The sequence below is a fragment of the Oncorhynchus gorbuscha genome, linkage group LG13, assembly GCF_021184085.1.
Source record: "Oncorhynchus gorbuscha isolate QuinsamMale2020 ecotype Even-year linkage group LG13, OgorEven_v1.0, whole genome shotgun sequence".
Classification (NCBI taxonomy): domain Eukaryota; kingdom Metazoa; phylum Chordata; class Actinopteri; order Salmoniformes; family Salmonidae; genus Oncorhynchus; species Oncorhynchus gorbuscha.
The window spans coordinates 26,305,711-26,325,451 of record NC_060185.1 but is presented as its reverse complement, the minus strand read 5'-3'; the positions used below and the strand labels follow the sequence as shown (position 1 = coordinate 26,325,451).

At 48.4% G+C, this 19,741-nt stretch overlaps 1 protein-coding gene across 10 annotated transcripts in view; it reads right to left on the bottom strand.

Annotated features, from left to right (window-relative positions):
• Positions 1 to 19,741, bottom strand: part of LOC123992636 (unconventional myosin-XVIIIa-like) — a 155,443-nt gene that overhangs the window by 32,944 nt on the left and 102,758 nt on the right. For all 10 annotated transcript variants that reach the window (XM_046293949.1, XM_046293950.1, XM_046293951.1 and 7 more), the window contains 5 exons: positions 15,524 to 15,652; positions 2,220 to 2,363; positions 1,821 to 1,910; positions 1,497 to 1,616; positions 933 to 1,044 (listed from right to left, as the gene is read on the bottom strand). In XM_046293949.1, coding sequence (XP_046149905.1) covers positions 933 to 1,044; positions 1,497 to 1,616; positions 1,821 to 1,910; positions 2,220 to 2,363; positions 15,524 to 15,652 — 595 coding nt within the window. The remainder of the gene's footprint in view (positions 1 to 932; positions 1,045 to 1,496; positions 1,617 to 1,820; positions 1,911 to 2,219; positions 2,364 to 15,523; positions 15,653 to 19,741) is intronic.

The window sequence follows — 19,741 nt, the reverse complement described above, 5'->3', positions numbered from 1 at the left end:
AGAGTGATAAATCACGTTTCACCATCTGGCAGTCCGACAAATGAATCTGGGTTTGGCAGATGCCAGGTATGCCAGCAATGTTCCAACATCTAGTGGAAAGCCTTCCCAGAAGAGTGGAGGCTGTTATGGCAGCAAAGGGGGGACCAACTCCATATTAATGTCCATGATTTTGGAATGAGATGTTCGACGAGCAGGTGTCCACATATACTTTTGGTCATGTAGTGTCTCTTAAACAGGGTTGTCTATTCCACTTAAAATGTGGGGTGTTGAACATTAAAAACAAAACACTGACACAAAATCTATTCTACATTCAGAATAGCCAAACAAAGACTGCTTTCGGAGTCTAGCTGGAAGTCTGTTCGGCATGCAGTCGAATATAATTTGAGGACGCCTGCTGTCTTTTATAATCCATTTCTACGCCATGTCTTACAAACCTTTTGTCTCCTCATTGATTCAGGCAGCCACATCAGTCTACAGGGTGGTCAGCATGATTCCACCAACCAGAAACAGCCTACTTCCATCCTGATCTTTGGGTCTACCTTTGTGTGCTGGTTTTCATGGTGTTAAGTTGTCACCATGGCAACAGTGTGTGTGGTTTGGTTTTACTATCCTTGTGAGTCGTCACAAGGATAGTACAACAAGGAAAATTCAGACAAGTGGGGTCATTTTGCCAGTCCCCACAAGCAAAAAGGCTATTTTAGGCTTAGGGGTTAGGTTTAGGGTTGCAATTAGGGTTTGAATTAAGGTTGGGTTAGGAGTTAGATTTAGGAGTTAGGTTTAGTTTTAGGGGTTTGGGGTTAAGGTTAGGTTAAGGGTTATGTTTAGGGTTGGGGAAAATAGGATTTTGAATGGAAATAAATGTTTTGGTCCCCACAAGGATAGTAAAACAAGCAAGTGTGTGTGTGTGTGTGTGTGTGTGTGTGTGCGCTGACCTGTGTCGTCGTCGTCCATCTCTCCGTTGAGCTCGGAGGCTCTGAGGAGTCTGGTCTCCATCACCTCCATCTCCATAGAGTCCATAGACTTCTTCATCGAGTCAAACTTAGTCTGGGGAGAGAACCACAGGCCATGCATTAATACACAAACACATTATACCAAGACAGAGATAGAAATACTGACAGATAGGCCTCACATTGCTCTCACACACACACTTCCTCTAAATGACACAATCGCTCATTTCTAGAAGCGAGGTCATTTGTACCCAGCCCATCAGCATGTGCAATCTGAACAGTCAGTGGAAAAATCTATCCCAGCTAGTTGGAACACCCGGAAAAAAACCATCATGTCAAATGTCAAATAGAAAACTAAAGGCTGGGGAAGGCAGGGTCAACAATCTGATTACACCATTACGTTTCAGACAACAGAACTGGCAAGGTCGTTATTGCAAATCACAATCGGTTTTCCATTTACCTATCTGGTTCAAATAATGGGTTGAATTAAATAATTGTGTACATCCTACAACAGTTAAGGATGTGTAATTTCTCCTTGGCAGTGTTTACCTGCAGGTCCTTCATGTCTTTCTCCAGTCTCAGTCTCTCTGAGGTCTCAGACTCCAGCAGCTGAGAGGCCGACTCTCCTGTGTTCCTCTCGTCTGCCAGCTCCGACGACAGCTCTGTGATCTGGCATACACACAATCGCAATTAGCAAGAGGGTTACACATGCACCCGGTCTTATGCATATAGTGCAATACAGTTCAACTTCATGACATACTTACAACCTTCATCTGTTCATCCTTTATTTATAGAGACAGAGCTGCTGGTACAATGTCTTCTTATATTAGTCTGCAGCGCAGTGTGTGTGTGCGTGTGTGTGTGTATGTGTACCCGGCTCTCCAGGCGGTCACTGTTGAGTCTCAGCTCGTTCCTCTCCTTCTCCACCTTCTCCAGCCTCCCTTTCAGCTGCTGGATCTCCTCCTGGGAACAGATAGACAGAGAGGGAGGGGGAAGAGGGAAAACGTATTACAGTATTAGAGGGAGCTAAATCTGTATAGTCTATAAAGCAGGGGGAGGGAATCAAATGCAGGGGTGTAATCATTACTCCAAACAGTTGCAAAATATTCAGTTTTGCAATGAAAACTAGCATTCTATTGGACAGATTCAGTTAGGTCCATCCCTGTTTGCTGAACCTGCCCAATATAAACGCTAGTTTCCATCCCTGTTTGGCGTAATGACTACACCCCTGATCAACAGTAGATGGAGGGTGTGTATAGTTTGTGTACTCACATCTTTGCCACGTATCTGCTCCTCTGTGAGCTGGACCTCTATAAGGGGGCGTACTGTGGTGAACACCTTCCACCAGGCCCAGCCCTTCACGCCCTTGTTCTTCTTGATGTTCTTCTGGATGCAGCGGATAGCCAGGTCCTGGATCTGAAACGCACGCAGAGGAGCAGAGGGTTCATACAACGAAGGAACCTGTGTGTGTGTGGGTTTTTGTGTCTGCAGTTGTCTGCCAACATGTAGGATTCTTCAAGTTCTTTGACATGGATATAAATATGCATCACAAATAAGTATCAAATATGTAACTTTTGATAAAGAAAATAAAAAATGCCATTGCTTAGGGTCATTGTCTACTGGCACGTTAACGGGCACTTGCATCAATTGTGACAATTTGGGCGAGCTAGAATCAAGACATTCCAAAGATCTTCTGGCTTTAAGAGCTGAGAAAGAGCTCTTCAGAGAATTCAAATCAAACATCAATACCACTTTGGCAGCCTGTTAAAAAGGCATTAGGAGGAGCTACATGCTCCCGCTACATGGGCATCTCCAATAAACCACCTATTATCTGGCAACCCAATTAGAGCAGCACAATGCAACCGCATCCAATGGGGTTGCCATGACAAAACACGATACGTATTTGTCACGCCATGAGAGCACCTAAATGCCTCTTAGCCATCCTAGTCACTGACTGAACAGGCATACAGGTTATGCCCTCTAAAGTTTGTTTGTCATGCTTAGACCTAAACAAGTTTAACAAATCCTGTGTAGACTCAATAAGGGGGGGGGGGGGGGGGGGTCCCATTGAAAATGTCAGTGTTGATCTTTCTGTTACTCAGCCATACAGAGAGCTCATCTACACCAATAGAGGGATTTAGACTTGGATCTTGCAGCCTTTGTTTAGAAATAGGATCTGTGTGTGTCAAACAGGTATTGATGGTCTTAGAGAGACACAGGAACAGAATGTATTCCTTTCTCTTTGTCTCACTCTCCCTTTTTACTCAGACTTTTACCTCCCCTTTTACAGAGATCGTTTTGAGTGTCTGTGCAGCAACATGGCCTTTGCTGAGCACTCAGGGCTATAGATGTAACGGATGCATGCTCTGACACACACTTGTTCCCAGTCAGGGAAGAAGCTTTGTCTTAAGGCAACGATTTAATTAGACACTATGGGCCGACTGTCTGACGGAGGAATCACCCATGTTCTGCTTAGCCATGCCGTCGCTAGTTCATTCCACAAAATGTCAAAGAGAGAGCAGGCTGTGGGCTTCAAACGCCATGCCGGATCCCTTCTATTCATCTATTCCCCCATGGTGAAGCACCGTTTCTGAGCAGCGTCACTCTTTCCCTCGCGCTTTTCTCTCATGCTTTCTCCGCCTCTTTCTCTCCCTCTCTTTCTCCCTCAAAGTGCTTTGAAAACAAAATCCCTGTGAGGGTTTGGCTCAGGCTGGGAGGACTTCAAGGTGTGGGGAGCCCCCCGGAGCAATCAAACAGACAGAGAGAGAAACAAACTAATATATATTTTTTGGCAGAGGGGATGTCAGTGTTCAGACGAAGGAAGTCAACACTTGCATGGTCATGTCTTGTGTCTGAGAAATATAGGCCAAAAGTTCAAGTGTAACACCCTGCACTGCCTTGTAATCAAATGCGCGTCTGCATGCTTAGTTGTTCAATGCTGGAGAACATTTTCCTGTAAATATCAAACCAGCTTACCTCGATACGACACAAGCCTCAGATATTCACCAGTACCACCTCACACATTTTCCTCTTAAACATGCCTTGGCTTCTTAGCTGGAATGGTGCAAAGTCTTCACCGTGTGTGTAAATAGATACTTAATCATTGAGTTCAACTTTAAATAAAACAATATTCAACTTACTCTTTCTGTCTCAACTTCCTAAGAATCAGATGATCAAAATGAAAACACATTGAAGTAAACGTAACCAGTCCAACATCTGGACACACCTACTCATTCAAGGGTTTTTCTTTAATTTTTTACTATTTTCTAGATTGTAGAATAATAGTGAAGACATCAAAACTATGAAATAGCACATATGGAATCTTTGCACACTCTTGGAATTCTCTCAACCAGCTTCTGGAATGCTTTTCCAACAGTCTTGAAGTAGTTTCCACATATTCTGAGCACTTGTTGGCTGCTTTTCCTTCACTCTGCAGTCCAACTCATCCCAAACCATCTCAATTGGGTTGAGATTGGCTGATAGCCCTTACACAGCCTGGAGGTGTGTTGGGCCATTATCCTGTTGAAAAACAAATAATAGTCCCACTAAGCGCAAACCAGATTGGAGATCATATCGCTGCAGAATGCCTTGTACTTTAGAGTAGGTGTGTCCAAACTTTTGACTGGTAATGTACCTTTCATAACTGCTGGAGGGTAGGGTACTGTACTGTACACAGAAACACATTGTAAAGCAGAGCTTTGGCTCACAAAATCCTTCTGATAATTGTTCTAGAGCCAATAAGTTGTGATATTGTCCCCCTCCTGCCCCCTGGGCCTCGCAGTAGGGGTCTTCATACCTGAGAATACCCAAGACCCGATCCGGACCGTAGCAGGTCTGGATCCAGAATTCTAAATAATGTAAAGCGTCTGGGTCAGAAGTGACATGATTGTCAGCGGTCTCGGACTTGTCCAGAAGGGCCCGTACAGATCTGAATGTGACTGCTGCAGCAGAGAGAGACTTCTTTCCTTTATCCTGCTGCTCTTGCTTATCACGAGTGGAGCATGGCGCGTGTAGCTTGTTGTTGGCCAATCATAAGTCATCAAAGCAGCAATAGGCTACAGTCATAGAGCCTCCGCATAGCAAAAGTTAGAAGATATCTAATCAATGAAAGATTAAATTCAAATGACGGAATTAAAAGTTAAAGAAGAAGGATAGGCTACAACGACCAAAAGCCAACAGGTAGGCTGCTAATTAATATTCTGAATGGCGTTGTTATTTGTAACTGTAGGATGGGAAAGCACATGTACTGTAGCCTCAATTAGCATAGCTAGCTTAACTTGCTTCTCCCGGTTTGATGTAGTCAAGACAGGTACTAAGTAAACATATTTCATGATAAATAACCTAGCTATGGCAGCTATAGGTCTACTTTAGTGCGCAGTCTCTCTTTCCCTCCCTCCTCCCCGCCTGCTAGATCGGCTACTCTCTTTCCCTCCCTCCTCCCCACCTGCTAGAGCGGCTACTCTCTTTCCCTCCCTCCTCCCCGCCTGCTAGAGCGGCTACTCTCTTTCCCTCCCTCCTCCCCACCTGCTAGAGCGGCTACTCTCTTTCCCTCCCTCCTCCCCGCCTGCTAGATCGGCTACTCTCTTTCCCTCCCTCCTCCCCACCTGCTAGAGCGGCTACTCTCTTTCCCTCCCTCCTCCCCGCCTGCTAGAGCGGCTACTCTCTTTCCCTCCCTCCTCCCCGCCTGCTAGATCGGCTACTCTCTTTCCCTCCCTCCTCCCCACCCGCTAGAGTGGCTACTCTCTTTCCCTCCCTCCTCCCCGCCTGCTAGAGCGGCTACTCTCTTTCCCTCCCTCCTCCCCACCTGCTAGAGCGGCTACTCTCTTTCCCTCCCTCCTCCCCGACTGCTAGAGCGGCTACTCTCTTTCCCTCCCTCCTCCCCGCCTGCTAGAGCTGCTACTCTCTTTCCCTCCCTCCTCCCCCGCCTGCTAGAGCGGCTACTCTCTTTCCCTCCCTCCTCCCCGCCTGCTAGAGCGGCTACTCTCTTTCCCTCCCTCCTCCCCGCCTGCTAGAGCGGCTACTCTCTTTCCCTCCCTCCTCCCCGGCTGCTAGATCGGCTACTCTCTTTCCCTCCCTCCTCCCCGCCTGCTAGAGCGGCTACTCTCTTTCCCTCCCTCCTCCCCGCCTGCTAGAGCGGCTACTCTCTTTCCCTCCCTCCTCCCGCCTGCTAGAGCGGCTACTCTCTTTCCCTCCCTCCTCCCCGCCTGCTCGAGCGGCTACTCTCTTTCCCTCCCTCCTCCCCGCCTGCTACTGCGGCTACTCTCTTTCCCTCCCTCCTCCCCGCCTGCTAGAGCGGCTACTCTCTTTCCCTCCCTCCTCCCCGCCTGCTAGAGCGGCTACTCTCTTTCCCTCCCTCCTCCCCACCTGCTAGAGCGGCTACTCTCTTTCCCTCCCTCCTCCCCGCCTGCTACAGCGGCTACTCTCTTTCCCTCCCTCCTCCCCGCCTGCTAGAGCGGCTACTCTCTTTCCCTCCCTCCTCCCCGCCTGCTAGAGCGGCTACTCTCTTTCCCTCCCTCCTCCCCACCTGCTAGAGCGGCTACTCTCTTTCCCTCCCTCCTCCCCGACTGCTAGAGCGGCTACTCTCTTTCCCTCCCTCCTCCCCGACTGCTAGAGCGGCTACTCTCTTTCCCTCCCTCCTCCCCGCCTGCTAGAGCTGCTACTCTCTTTCCCTCCCTCCTCCCCGCCTGCTAGAGCGGCTACTCTCTTTCCCTCCCTCCTCCCCGCCTGCTAGAGCGGCTACTCTCTTTCCCTCCCTCCTCCCCGGCTGCTAGATCGGCTACTCTCTTTCCCTCCCTCCTCCCCGCCTGCTAGATCGGCTACTCTCTTTCCCTCCCTCCTCCCCACCCGCTAGAGTGGCTACTCTCTTTCCCTCCCTCCTCCCCGCCTGCTAGAGCGGCTACTCTCTTTCCCTCCCTCCTCCCCACCTGCTAGAGCGGCTACTCTCTTTCCCTCCCTCCTCCCCGACTGCTAGAGCGGCTACTCTCTTTCCCTCCCTCCTCCCCGCCTGCTAGAGCTGCTACTCTCTTTCCCTCCCTCCTCCCCGCCTGCTAGAGCGGCTACTCTCTTTCCCTCCCTCCTCCCCGCCTGCTAGAGCGGCTACTCTCTTCCCTCCCTCCTTCCCGCCTGCTAGAGCGGCTACTCTCTTTCCCTCCCTCCTCCCCGGCTGCTAGATCGGCTACTCTCTTTCCCTCCCTCCTCCCCGCCTGCTAGAGCGGCTACTCTCTTTCCCTCCCTCCTCCCCGCCTGCTAGAGCGGCTACTCTCTTTCCCTCCCTCCTCCCCGCCTGCTAGAGCGGCTACTCTCTTTCCCTCCCTCCTCCCCGCCTGCTAGAGCGGCTACTCTCTTTCCCTCCCTCCTCCCCGCCTGCTACAGCGGCTACTCTCTTTCCCTCCCTCCTCCCCGCCTGCTGTCATGTTTTGTCATTAATTATCATGTCTCGTCCCTGTGCTTCCCCTTCTATTCGTTTCCCTCTGCTGGTCTTATTAGGTTCTTTCCCTCTTTCTATCCCTCTCTCTCCCCCTCCCTCTCTCACTCTCTCGCTCTCTCTTCTCTCTATCGTTCCGTTCCTGCTCCCAGCTGTTCCTATTCCCCTAATCAATCATTTAGTCTTCCCACACCTGTTCCCGATCCTTTTCCCTGATTAGAGTCCCTATTTCTCTCCTTGTTTTCCGTTCCTGCCCCGTCGGATCCTCATCTATAATTCACCGTGCTGTGTCTATGTTTTGCCCTGTCGTGTCGTGTTTCCCTCAGATGCTGCGTGGTGAGCAGGTGTCTGAGTCTGCTAGGTTCAAGTGCCTTCCCGAGGCAACCTGCAGTTCTCGATCAAGTCTCCAGTCTGTTCTTGTCCTTACGAGTAGTATTATGCTTTTTGTTTTGTAAAGTTTCTTACTGGATTAAAAACTCTGTTTTCGCCAAGTCGCTTTTGGGTCCTCATTCACCAGCATAACAGAAGGATCCGACCAAGGAATGGACCCAGCGACTACAGAGGCTCGTAACACTGCCGTCAAGATCCAAGGAGCCATGCTCAGCAGACACGAGCAGGAATTGTCTGCTGCTCGCCATGCCGTGGAGAACCTGGCCGCTCAGGTTTCCGACCTCTCTGGACAGTTCCAGAGTCTTCGTCTCGTGCCACCTGTTACTTCCTGGCCTGCCGAGCCTCCGGAACCTAGGGTTAATAACCCACCTTGCTACTCCGGGCAGCCCACGGAGTGCCGCTCCTTTCTCACCCAGTGTGATATTGTGTTCTCTCTCCAACCCAACACATACTCTAGTGAGAGAGCTCGGGTTGCTTACGTCATTTCACTCCTTACTGGCCGGGCCCGAGAGTGGGGCACAGCTATCTGGGAGGCAAGGGCTGATTGTTCTAACAATTACCAGAACTTTAAAGAGGAGATGATTCGGGTTTTTGACCGTTCAGTTTTTGGTGGGGAGGCTTCTAGGGCCCTGGCTTCCCTATGCCAAGGTGATCGATCCATAACGGATTACTCTATAGAGTTTCGTACTCTTGCTGCCTCTAGTGACTGGAACGAGCCGGCGCTGCTCGCTCGTTTTCTGGAGGGACTCCACACAGTGGTCAAAGATGAGATTCTCTCTCGGGAGGTTCCTTCCAGTGTGGACTCTTTGATTGCTCTCGCCATCCGCATAGAACGACGGGTAGATCTTCGTCACCAGGCTCGTGGAAGAGAGCTCGCATCAACGGTGTTTTCCTGCTCCGCATCGCAACCATCTCCCTCCTCTGGCTCTGAGACTGAGCCCATGCAGCTGGGAGGGATTCGCATCTCGACTAAGGAGAGGGAACGGAGGATCACCAACCGCCTGTGCCTCTATTGCGGATTTGATGGACATTTTGTTAATTCATGTCCAGTAAGAGGCCAGAGCCCATCAGTAAGCGGAGGGCTACTGGTGAGCGCTACTACTCAGGTCTCTTCATCTAGATCCTGTACTACTATGTCGGTCCATCTACGCTGGACCGGTTCGGTGCTACATGCAGTGCCTTGATTGACTCTGGGGCTGAGGGTTGTTTCATGGACGAAGCATGGGTTCGGAAACATAACATTCCTTTCAGACAGTTAGACAAGCCTACGCCCATGTTTGCCTTAGATGGTAGTCATCTTCCCAGTATCAGATTTGAGACACTACCTTTAACTCTCACAGTATCTGGTAACCACAGTGAGACTATTTCTTTTTTGATTTTTCGTTCACCTTTTACACCAGTTGTTTTGGGTCATCCCTGGCTAGTATGTCATAATCCTTCTATTAATTGGTCTTGTAATTCTATCCTATCCTGGAACGTATCTTGTCATGTGAAGTGCTTAATGTCTGCCATCCCTCCCATTTCTTCTGTCCCCACTTCTCAGGAGGAACCTGGCGATTTGACAGGAGTGCCGGAGGAATATCATGATCTGCGCACGGTCTTCAGTCGGTCCCGAGCCAACTCTCTTCCTCCTCACCGGTCGTATGATTGTAGTATTGATCTCCTTCCGGGGACCACTCCTCCTCGGGGTAGACTATACTCTCTGTCGGCTCCCGAACGTAAGGCTCTCGAGGATTATTTATCTGTGTCTCTTGACGCCGGTACCATAGTGCCTTCTTCCTCTCCGGCCGGGGCGGGGTTCTTTTTTGTTAAGAAGAAGGACGGTACTCTGCGCCCCTGCGTGGATTATCGAGGGCTGAATGACATAACGGTTAAGAATCGTTATCCGCTTCCCCTTATGTCATCAGCCTTCGAGATTCTGCAGGGAGCCAGGTGCTCTACTAAGTTGGACCTTCGTAACGCTTACCATCTCGTGCGCATCAGAGAGGGGGACGAGTGGAAAACGGCGTTTAACACTCCGTTAGGGCATTTTGAGTACCGGGTTCTGCCGTTTGGTCTCGCCAATGCGCCAGCTGTTTTTCAGGCATTAGTTAATGATGTTCTGAGAGACATGCTGAACATCTTTGTTTTTGTCTATCTTGACGATATCCTGATTTTTTCACCGTCACTCGAGATTCATGTTCAGCACGTTCGACGTGTTCTACAGCGCCTTTTAGAGAATTGTCTCTACGTAAAGGCTGAGAAGTGCTCTTTTCATGTCTCCTCCGTTACTTTTCTCGGTTCCGTTATTTCCGCTGAAGGCATTCAGATGGATTCCGCTAAGGTCCAAGCTGTCAGTGATTGGCCCGTTCCAAGGTCACGTGTCGAGTTGCAGCGCTTTTAGGTTTCGCTAATTTCTATCGGCGTTTCATTCGTAATTTCGGTCAAGTTGCTGCCCCTCTCACAGCTCTTACTTCTGTCAAGACGTGTTTTAAGTGGTCCGGTTCCGCCCAGGGAGCTTTTGATCTTCTAAAAGAACGTTTTACGTCCGCTCCTATCCTCGTTACTCCTGACGTCACTAGACAATTCATTGTCGAGGTTGACGCTTCAGAGGTAGGCGTGGGAGCCATTCTATCCCAGCGCTTCCAGTCTGACGATAAGGTTCATCCTTGCGCTTATTTTTCTCATCGCCTGTCGCCATCTGAGCGCAACTATGATGTGGGTAACCGTGAACTGCTCGCCATCCGCTTAGCCCTAGGCGAATGGCGACAGTGGTTGGAGGGGGCGACCGTTCCTTTTGTCGTTTGGACAGACCATAAGAACCTTGAGTACATCCGTTCTGCCAAACGACTTAATGCCCGTCAAGCTCGTTGGGCGTTGTTTTTCGCTCGTTTCGAGTTTGTGATTTCTTACCGTCCGGGTAGCAAGAACACCAAGCCTGATGCCTTATCCCGTCTGTTTAGTTCTTCTGTGGCTTCTACTGATCCCGAGGGGATTCTTCCTTATGGGCGTGTTGTCGGGTTGAAAGTCTGGGGAATTGAAAGACAGGTTAAGCAAGCACTCACGCACACTGCGTCGCCGCGCGCTTGTCCTAGTAACCTCCTTTTCGTTCCTGTTTCCACTCGTCTGGCTGTTCTTCAGTGGGCTCACTCTGCCAAGTTAGCTGGTCATCCCGGTGTTCGAGGCACTCTTGCGTCTATTCGCCAGCGCTTTTGGTGGCCGACTCAGGAGCGTGACACGCGCCGTTTCGTGGCTGCTTGTTCGGACTGCGCGCAGACTAAGTCGGGTAACTCTCCTCCTGCCGGTCGTCTCAGACCGCTCCCCATTCCTTCTCGACCATGGTCTCACATCGCCCTAGACTTCATTACCGGTCTGCCTTTGTCTGCGGGGAAGACTGTGATTCTTACGGTTGTCGATAGGTTCTCTAAGGCGGCACATTTCATTCCCCTCGCTAAACTTCCTTCCGCTAAGGAGACGGCACAAATCATTATCGAGAATGTGTTCAGAATTCATGGCCTCCCGTTAGACGCCGTTTCAGACAGAGGCCCGCAATTCACGTCACAGTTTTGGAGGGAGTTCTGTCGTTTGATTGGTGCGTCCGTCAGTCTCTCTTCCGGGTTTCATCCCCAGTCTAACGGTCAAGCAGAGAGGGCCAATCAGACGATTGGTCGCATACTACGCAGCCTTTCTTTCAGAAACCCTGCGTCTTGGGCAGAACAGCTCCCCTGGGCAGAATACGCTCACAACTCGCTTCCTTCGTCTGCTACCGGGTTATCTCCATTTCAGAGTAGTCTGGGTTACCAGCCTCCTCTGTTCTCATCCCAGCTTGCCGAGTCCAGCGTTCCCTCCGCTCAAGCGTTTGTCCAACGTTGTGAGCGCACCTGGAGGAGGGTGAGGTCTGCACTTTGCCGCTACAGGGCACAGACTGTGAGAGCCGCCAATAAACGCAGGATTAAGAGTCCAAGGTATTGTTGCGGCCAGAGAGTGTGGCTTTCCACTCGCAACCTTCCTCTTACGACAGCTTCTCGTAAGTTGACTCCGCGGTTCATTGGTCCGTTCCGTGTCTCCCAGGTCGTCAATCCTGTCGCTGTGCGACTGCTTCTTCCGCGACATCTTCGTCGCGTCCATCCTGTCTTCCATGTCTCCTGTGTCAAGCCCTTTCTTCGCACCCCCGTTTGTCTTCCCTCCCCCTCCCGTCCTTGTCGAGCGCACCTATTTACAAGGTACGTAGGATCATGGACATGCGTTCTCGGGACGGGGTCACCAATACTTAGTGGATTGGGAGGGTTACGGTCCTGAGGAGAGGAGTTGGGTTCCGTCTCGGGACGTGCTGGACCGTTCGCTTATTGATGATTTCCTCCGTTGCCGCCAGGGTTCCTCCTCGAGTGCGCCAGGAGGCGCTCGGTGAGTGGGGGGTACTGTCATGTTTTGTCATTAATTATCATGTCTCGTCCCTGTGCTTCCCCTTCTATTCGTTTCCCTCTGCTGGTCTTATTAGGTTCTTTCCCTCTTTCTATCCCTCTCTCTCCCCTCCCTCTCTCACTCTCTCGCTCTCTCTTCTCTCTATCGTTCCGTTCCTGCTCCCAGCTGTTCCTATTCCCCTAATCAATCATTTAGTCTTCCCACACCTGTTCCCGATCCTTTTCCCTGATTAGAGTCCCTATTTCTCTCCTTGTTTTCCGTTCCTGCCCCGTCGGATCCTCATCTATAATTCACCGTGCTGTGTCTATGTTTTGCCCTGTCGTGTCGTGTTTCCCTCAGATGCTGCGTGGTGAGCAGGTGTCTGAGTCTGCTAGGTTCAAGTGCCTTCCCGAGGCAACCTGCAGTTCTCGATCAAGTCTCCAGTCTGTTCTTGTCTTTACGAGTAGTATTATGCTTTTTGTTTTGTAAAGTTTCTTACTGGATTAAAAACTCTGTTTTCGCCAAGTCGCTTTTGGGTCCTCATTCACCAGCATAACACCTGCTAGAGCGGCTACTCTCTTTCCCTCCCTCCTCCCCGCCTGCTAGAGTGGCTACTCTCTTTCCCTCCCTAATCCCTGCCTGCTAGAGCGGCTACTCTCTTTCCCCTCCTCTCACATTTTATCAGCTCCGGTTAATAAAGTATCCCTCACTCGGATCCAGACCAGGTCTATATGGAACGGGTCTAGTTGTCCTCGGGTCTGTCCGGAAGGGGTCTCTATATTTAAAAAATATATTTAAGCCTATCGGGTCAGGGTGTGAAAGCCCCAGGTCCATTTCGGAACAGGTCCAACTTTTTGAACCCATGAAGACCTCTACCTCCCAACATTACACAACACTCTCCAGTCCTGACTGACCCTCAGCCAGCCACACTGTGAGGAATGACAGTCACTCATAGTAGAGACGTTTACAACTACAACTAAACACGTCTCCAACAATGCAAACTATCAATATCCTAATCCTAAAATAAAAAACAAACAATCAAGGTAAACAACTTACAAAGAGAGGCAGCAATCAAATGAAACCGGCAGGACTCCTTCACAGGAGGCAGAGCAATGAAGATAAGCCCACTGTCCTTGAAAAGCAATTTACAGACAGCAACCTTGAGCCCAATAACTACCAGAGATGGGGATGGCAGGGAAGACACAGTGGTCGAATCCCAATCTCTCCAAACACACATAGACAATCCAAGACTCACATGTAGGCTACTGCCACACACGTACACATTGCATACTCATACACAGGTCTATGTTAGTTCACACATGCTAACCACTGTCTCTCCCTCACACACTCAGACAAACACAGAGACAACACACACACAGACAAGCGCACACACACACACACACACACACACACACACACACACACACACACACACACACACACACACACACACACACACACACACACACACACACACACACACACACACACACACACACACACACACACACACACACACACACACACACACACACACACACACACACAACACACAACACACAGAGCTGAACAGATCCCCACCAGTGGATCCAGTCATTCAGTGGAGGGTGTTATATTCCTGGTCTTCTTGATCACTCTGGCGTGGTGGCGCATGCAGGGTGGACTGTTGTCATCCGCCAAACACACACACACGCATACATACCCACACATCCCTGCCCCTGCCTCTCTCCAGGCCCAGACCTCCCCCTCATGACTGGAGCAGGGATTATGACAGGCGTCTACAATAATAATCACACCCTGTAGAAAGACCAGTCCCACTGTTTACCCCCTCCAGTTGCCCCCACCACTCCACTGTGCCAGCCACCAAGAACTTGCTTTGACAGAAAGATTGTTGGGAAAGGCAGGGTACAGGGGCTGATGTGGCTATGCCAAATGGTTTTGGGCTACACCAGTTCATATAGCAGACAAGATTGGCTTATAATTCTGTGGCATTATTTTATATTATTTTATTGTATGAGGAATAAAATTGAACAAAGCTGAATAAAATTGAACAAACCTGAATAAAATATGAATATTTTCTCCAAACGATAAGGGAGTGAGCACATCCGATATGCTTAATGTGGAATTATTAATGTAACTTTAGTAGTTCTACAAACGTTGGGCTATATGTTTTCATTTTTAATACATTGTAAGGCTGCATGATATGACTAATGATGATTTCAAAAAAGTTGCTTGAAAGTCATGAGCTCTGTTTTTTTTTGTTTTTTTTTGCGCAGGCTGTACACACTCCAATAGTCTCTCATTCACAATTAGACAAGCACTTGATAATGCCTCGAATTTCACGGCGACATCCCCTTTGTGGCCGTAACGCACCCTAAAAAAATCCATGCCTTTTGTGGCCCAGAGTGCTACGTTGTGCCCTTCTCTCTGAGTGTGCTGCGCAATCCGAAGTGCCTCACTCACATGGCTCTCCGTCACATGATCGGGTCTTTCTCACAGGCTACAAGTGAAGACAGACACATCGGGGATGCAACTGCGGACGTCCTTATACAATTCCGAGGTGCATATGTAAGATATTTTTCCGTCAGCCAACAAGATGAGTAGGCAGAAAGAACAGCAAAAGCACTAGCCTCTGTCAATCTACTATCCCCCACTGTACGAAAGTCAACCTATTCTATTCTGTGTAATAAATCAATATTCCAAACAGTCTGGGACAGTTGTGGGTTGCGATAGATCCCAAATTAATACAAACCTTTTATATGCAATGTGGCTGATGCAACAGATCAGAATGTTTAGCTTAAAATGTTGATAAACTACTAGGCTATTTCTTCACATATGCGCAGCAATGCGTACATGGTAGTAGCCTGTAAGCGCAAATATTCCATTTGCGGAAAACGCGATTATCCAAAGTGACCGGAAACGCAATTATGCATGTAATGCTTTTATTATAATGGCACATATTTATTGTGAAAATTATCTTCCCCAAACGTGAAACTCACGGCCAAAAGTTTTGAGAATGACACAAATATTAATTTCCACAAAGTTTGCTGCTTCAGTGTCTTTAGATATTTTTGTCAGATGTTACTATAAAATAATGAAGTATATATCAAGCATTTCATAAGTGTCAAAGGCTTTTATTGACCATTACTTTGAGAATTGTGTGTTTGTTTTGGTGTGGTGATTCAGGGAACATGGGGGTTCCAGAGAAGCAGGAGGATACACAGCTCTTCAGCATCGGCTTTGAGTGTAGGCATTAGCTACCTGCACTGTGTGACGCGGTCAGTTTTACTGATCTATAGTCAGTTTTGCTCCTTTTGACATCTAATCTGAGCTGGGCTTTGGGTTGGTAAGGACTACTTGCCCGGGTTGAGAGCGCACTCACCTTCCTCTTCTTGAAGGCCTGTCTGGCCAGGTATCCTCTGCAGGCGGCCTGGAACATGGTGATGTTGCGTCTGGTCTGGACGTCCCTCTGCTCCTCCAGTTTGGCCAGGGTCCCAGCTCTGAAGAACACCTGGAGAGAGATATACAGTTAGATGCTGATTAATCAGGACACTAATGCTCGGACATGGAGCATATGTGTGTGTGCAAGGTTGCACAATACTATGGAATAGAAGTATAGTAAACATACAACTTTTTCGTTTGGGGTCATTGTGGCTTACAAATGAACAATTACATTCATTTGTTTTTACATGATTCAACGTTGTGGAGTTGGAATCCGACTAAAAATCTGCAACCATACATCGGGGATTCAGGGATTGCATATCAACTACATCATGTCCTGCGTTTACTTTGCATTTCAATGGTGTTAACAGTGCGGACGTTTAATTGAGTTGGATTACCTCAAACACTTTAGTCATTTCCATTCTCTGATCTGCTCTGGGAGATTGGGTGGGGAGCTGCTGGTGGACTTCCCTACAGTTTCTCAGGCCAGAGCTGAGGGCTCATGAAACTCTTTGAATGCTGCCTAATTGCATTAGCATGCTAATAGTGTTCGCGGGAGAGCTATGCTTAACTTCACAAAATCCTCATTAAAATCCTTTGTGTTACCAACATATGCGGCTGCCACGGCTACAGAAAGTAAACTAACAAAGACAGGAAGTTTCTGGGGAAACTCTAAAACGACAGGGAAAGTTTATGGTGAAACTTCTCTTGGATTTAGCCATCATCTCCAGTTAGTCATAGGCAATGTGTATTTTTCAACTAAAAAAAAAACAACTATTGGGATGGTTAGTCCACAGAGTGTTTTGTTCAGATTTCACCAAGCGGCTCCTGAAGATAAGAGCTGTGGTGGTGTTATGCAGCAATTTCAGCATGATGCATCAGGATTGATCTATCACAGTACTCCAGGGTCCTTAACCACCTATTATCCTCTATCAGAGGCACAGGAGGAGAGAAAACACTACCCTGCACAGAGAATCAAAGCTCAGAGCTCTTAGGGAAGTGTGTGTACAGCCAAGCAAATATCACATGAAGGGAGTGGGCTGGGCACGGTAAAAACACACAGCACCAACACACCCACACTTCTCTGCCGTAGGGCAACGCATGCAACTGCAGAGGGATGTCTTCACCTCCAGAGAATAGCACATCGGCTTGAGTTTGATACCTCTATTGTCAGGTGTAGAGGACTTTTCATACACTGTATGGGCATTCTGTTAACATACACTGTACGGGCGGCAGGTAGCCTGTGTGGGGCCAGTAACTGGAAGGTTGCTGGATTGAAATCCCCGAGCTGACAAGGTAAAAATCTGTCATTCTGCCCCTAAGCAAGGCAGTTTACCCACTGTTCCCCGGGCACCGAAGATGTGGATGTCGATTAAGGGAGCCCCCCGCACCCCTCTGATTCAGAGGTTGGGTTAAATGCGGAAGACACATTTCGGTTGAATGCATTCAGTTGTGCAACTGACTAGTTATCCCCCTTTCCCTATTCCCGATGCGGTAGATTGAGTAGAACACAGACACACTATCGCATCATGATGAGGAGCTGAGAGAATACTCTCCAGCCTGTGACTTTCCCGCCCACCATCACGACCCGCAAGTGATGCAACCGCTGAGAAACGCCAATGGGATGTGTGATGTGTCACAGTAAAAGGCCCCGTCACACAGGCCTCCCCCCCTAGCAGGATGACCTTCGGCATAGCAATGACTGTCAGCGTGGGCGAAGGAAAATGGGGAACATATTGGACCTCTTTGTCTCTGAATGCAACTCTAAAGGTCGGCTGAGGTCATTTGGGGCTTATTGTTTTGTCAGTCGTCCATTTTTCTCAGCATGATGAGAGATGGGAAGGAACGCACACACGCACGCACGCACGCACGCACGCACGCACGCACGCACGCACGCACGCACGCACGCACGCACGCACACACACACACACACACACACACACACACACACACACACACACACACACACACACACACACACACACACACACACACACACACACACACACACACACACACACAGCCAATGTCAAACTTCCTTAAACACCCTTTTCCTACTGTTTACTTCAGAACAATACTTCTCACTGTCCTCTATTCCGGAGACATTCAGAAAAAGCCTCCTATGCTAATTAGCTATTTATCAGGCTGTCTTTTACCTTGGATTTTCTCTTTTGCATCTGAAAGGTTTGACTCTTACTGTGCTGATTGGTGTTTGTGGATGGTTATCGGCGTGTCACGACGAAGCGCCACAAACAAAGAGAGCTATCGCATGCCAAAATCAATGGCTACAGGGAGCAACAGGAGGGAATTGGGGGGTAATTGTCTCCCAGTGTCACCAACCGCCAACTAACAGACAAAGGCTGCCAGCCCAGGGACCCAGCCAGGAACCAGCGCCACAGCAGAGGACCCATGATTCCAGTGAGAAGGGCATGCTGGGTAAACAGATGGTACACCAGGCAGTGGTGTAAAGTACTTCAGTAAAAATACTTTTAAGTCCTAGATTTTTGGGGTATCTGTACTTAACTATTTATATTTTTGACAACTTTTACTCCACTACTGTACATTCCTAAATAAAATAATGTACTTTTTACTTCTTACATTCTCCTGACACCCAAAAGTACTCGTTACATTATGAATGCTTAGCAGGACAGGAAAAGTGTCTAATTTACGCACTTGTCACGTGTTCCCTCTCTGGCCTCAAGGTCACCAGGCTGCTCGTTATGGAGCACACCTGTCATCATCATTACGCGCACCTGCGTGTCAGACTCACCTGGACTCCATCACTTCCCTGATTACCTTCCCTATATACAGTGGCTTACGAAAGTATTCACCCCCCCTTGGCATTTTTCCTATTTTCTTGCCTTACAACCTGGAATTAAAATATATTTTTTTTAGGGGGGGGGGGGGGGGGTTGTATCATTTGATTTATACAACATGCCTACTGTACCAGTTTTGAAGATACAAAATATGTTTTATTTTGAAACAAACAAGAAATAACACAAAAAAACTGAAAACTACATACAGTAACTATTCACACCCCCAAAGTCAATACTTTGTAGAGTCACCCTTTGCAGCAATTATAGCTGCAAGTCTCTTGGGGTATGTCTCTATAAGCTTGGCACATCTAGACACTGGGATTTTTGCCCATTCTTCAATTTAAAACTGCTCCAGCTCCTTCAAGTTGGAAGGGTTCTGCTGGTGTACAGCAATCTTTAAGTTATACCACAGATTCTCAATTGGATTGAGGTCTGGGCTTTGACTAGGCAATTCCAAGACATTTAAATGTTTCCCCTTAAACCACTTGAGTGTTGCTTTAGCAGCATGCTTAGTTAGGGTCATTGTCCTGCTGGAAGGTGAACCTCCATACCAGTCTCAAATCTCTGGAAGACAAACAGGTTTCCCTCAATAATTTCCCTGTATTTAGCACCATCCATCATTCCTTCAATTCTGACCAGTTTCCCAGTCCCTGCTGATGAAAAACATCCCCACAGCATGATGCTGCCACCACCATGCTTTACTGTGGGGATGTTGTTCTCAGGGTGATGAGAGGTGTTGGGTTTGCACCAGACATAGCATTTTCCTTGATGGCCAAAAAGCTACATTTTAGTCTCATCGGACCAGAGCACCTTCTTCCATATATTTGGGGAGTCTCCCACATGCCTTTTGGCGAACACCAAATGGGTTTGCTTATATTTTTCTTTAAGCAATGGCTTTTTTCTAGCCACTCTTCCATAAAGCCCAGCTCGGTGGAGTGTACGGCTTAAAGTGGTCCTATGGACAGATACTCCAATCTCTACTGTGGAGCTTTGCAGTTCCTTCAGTGTTATCTTTGGTCTCTTTGTTGCCTCTCTGATTAATGCCCTTCTTGCCTGGTCCTTGAGTTTTGGTGGGTGGCCCTCTCTTGGCAGATTTGTTGTGGTTCCAAACTCTTTAAAAGATGTAATAATGGATTTAAATGGTGCTCCGTGGGATGTTCAAAGTTTCTGATATTTTTTTATAACCCAACCCTGATCTGTACTTCTCCACAACTTTGTCCCTGACCTGTTTGGAGAGCCCCTTGGTCTTCATGGTGCCGCTCGCTTGGTGGTACCCCTTGCTTAGTGGTGTTGCACTCTGGGGCCTTTCAGAACAGGTGTATATGTACTGAGATCATGTGACA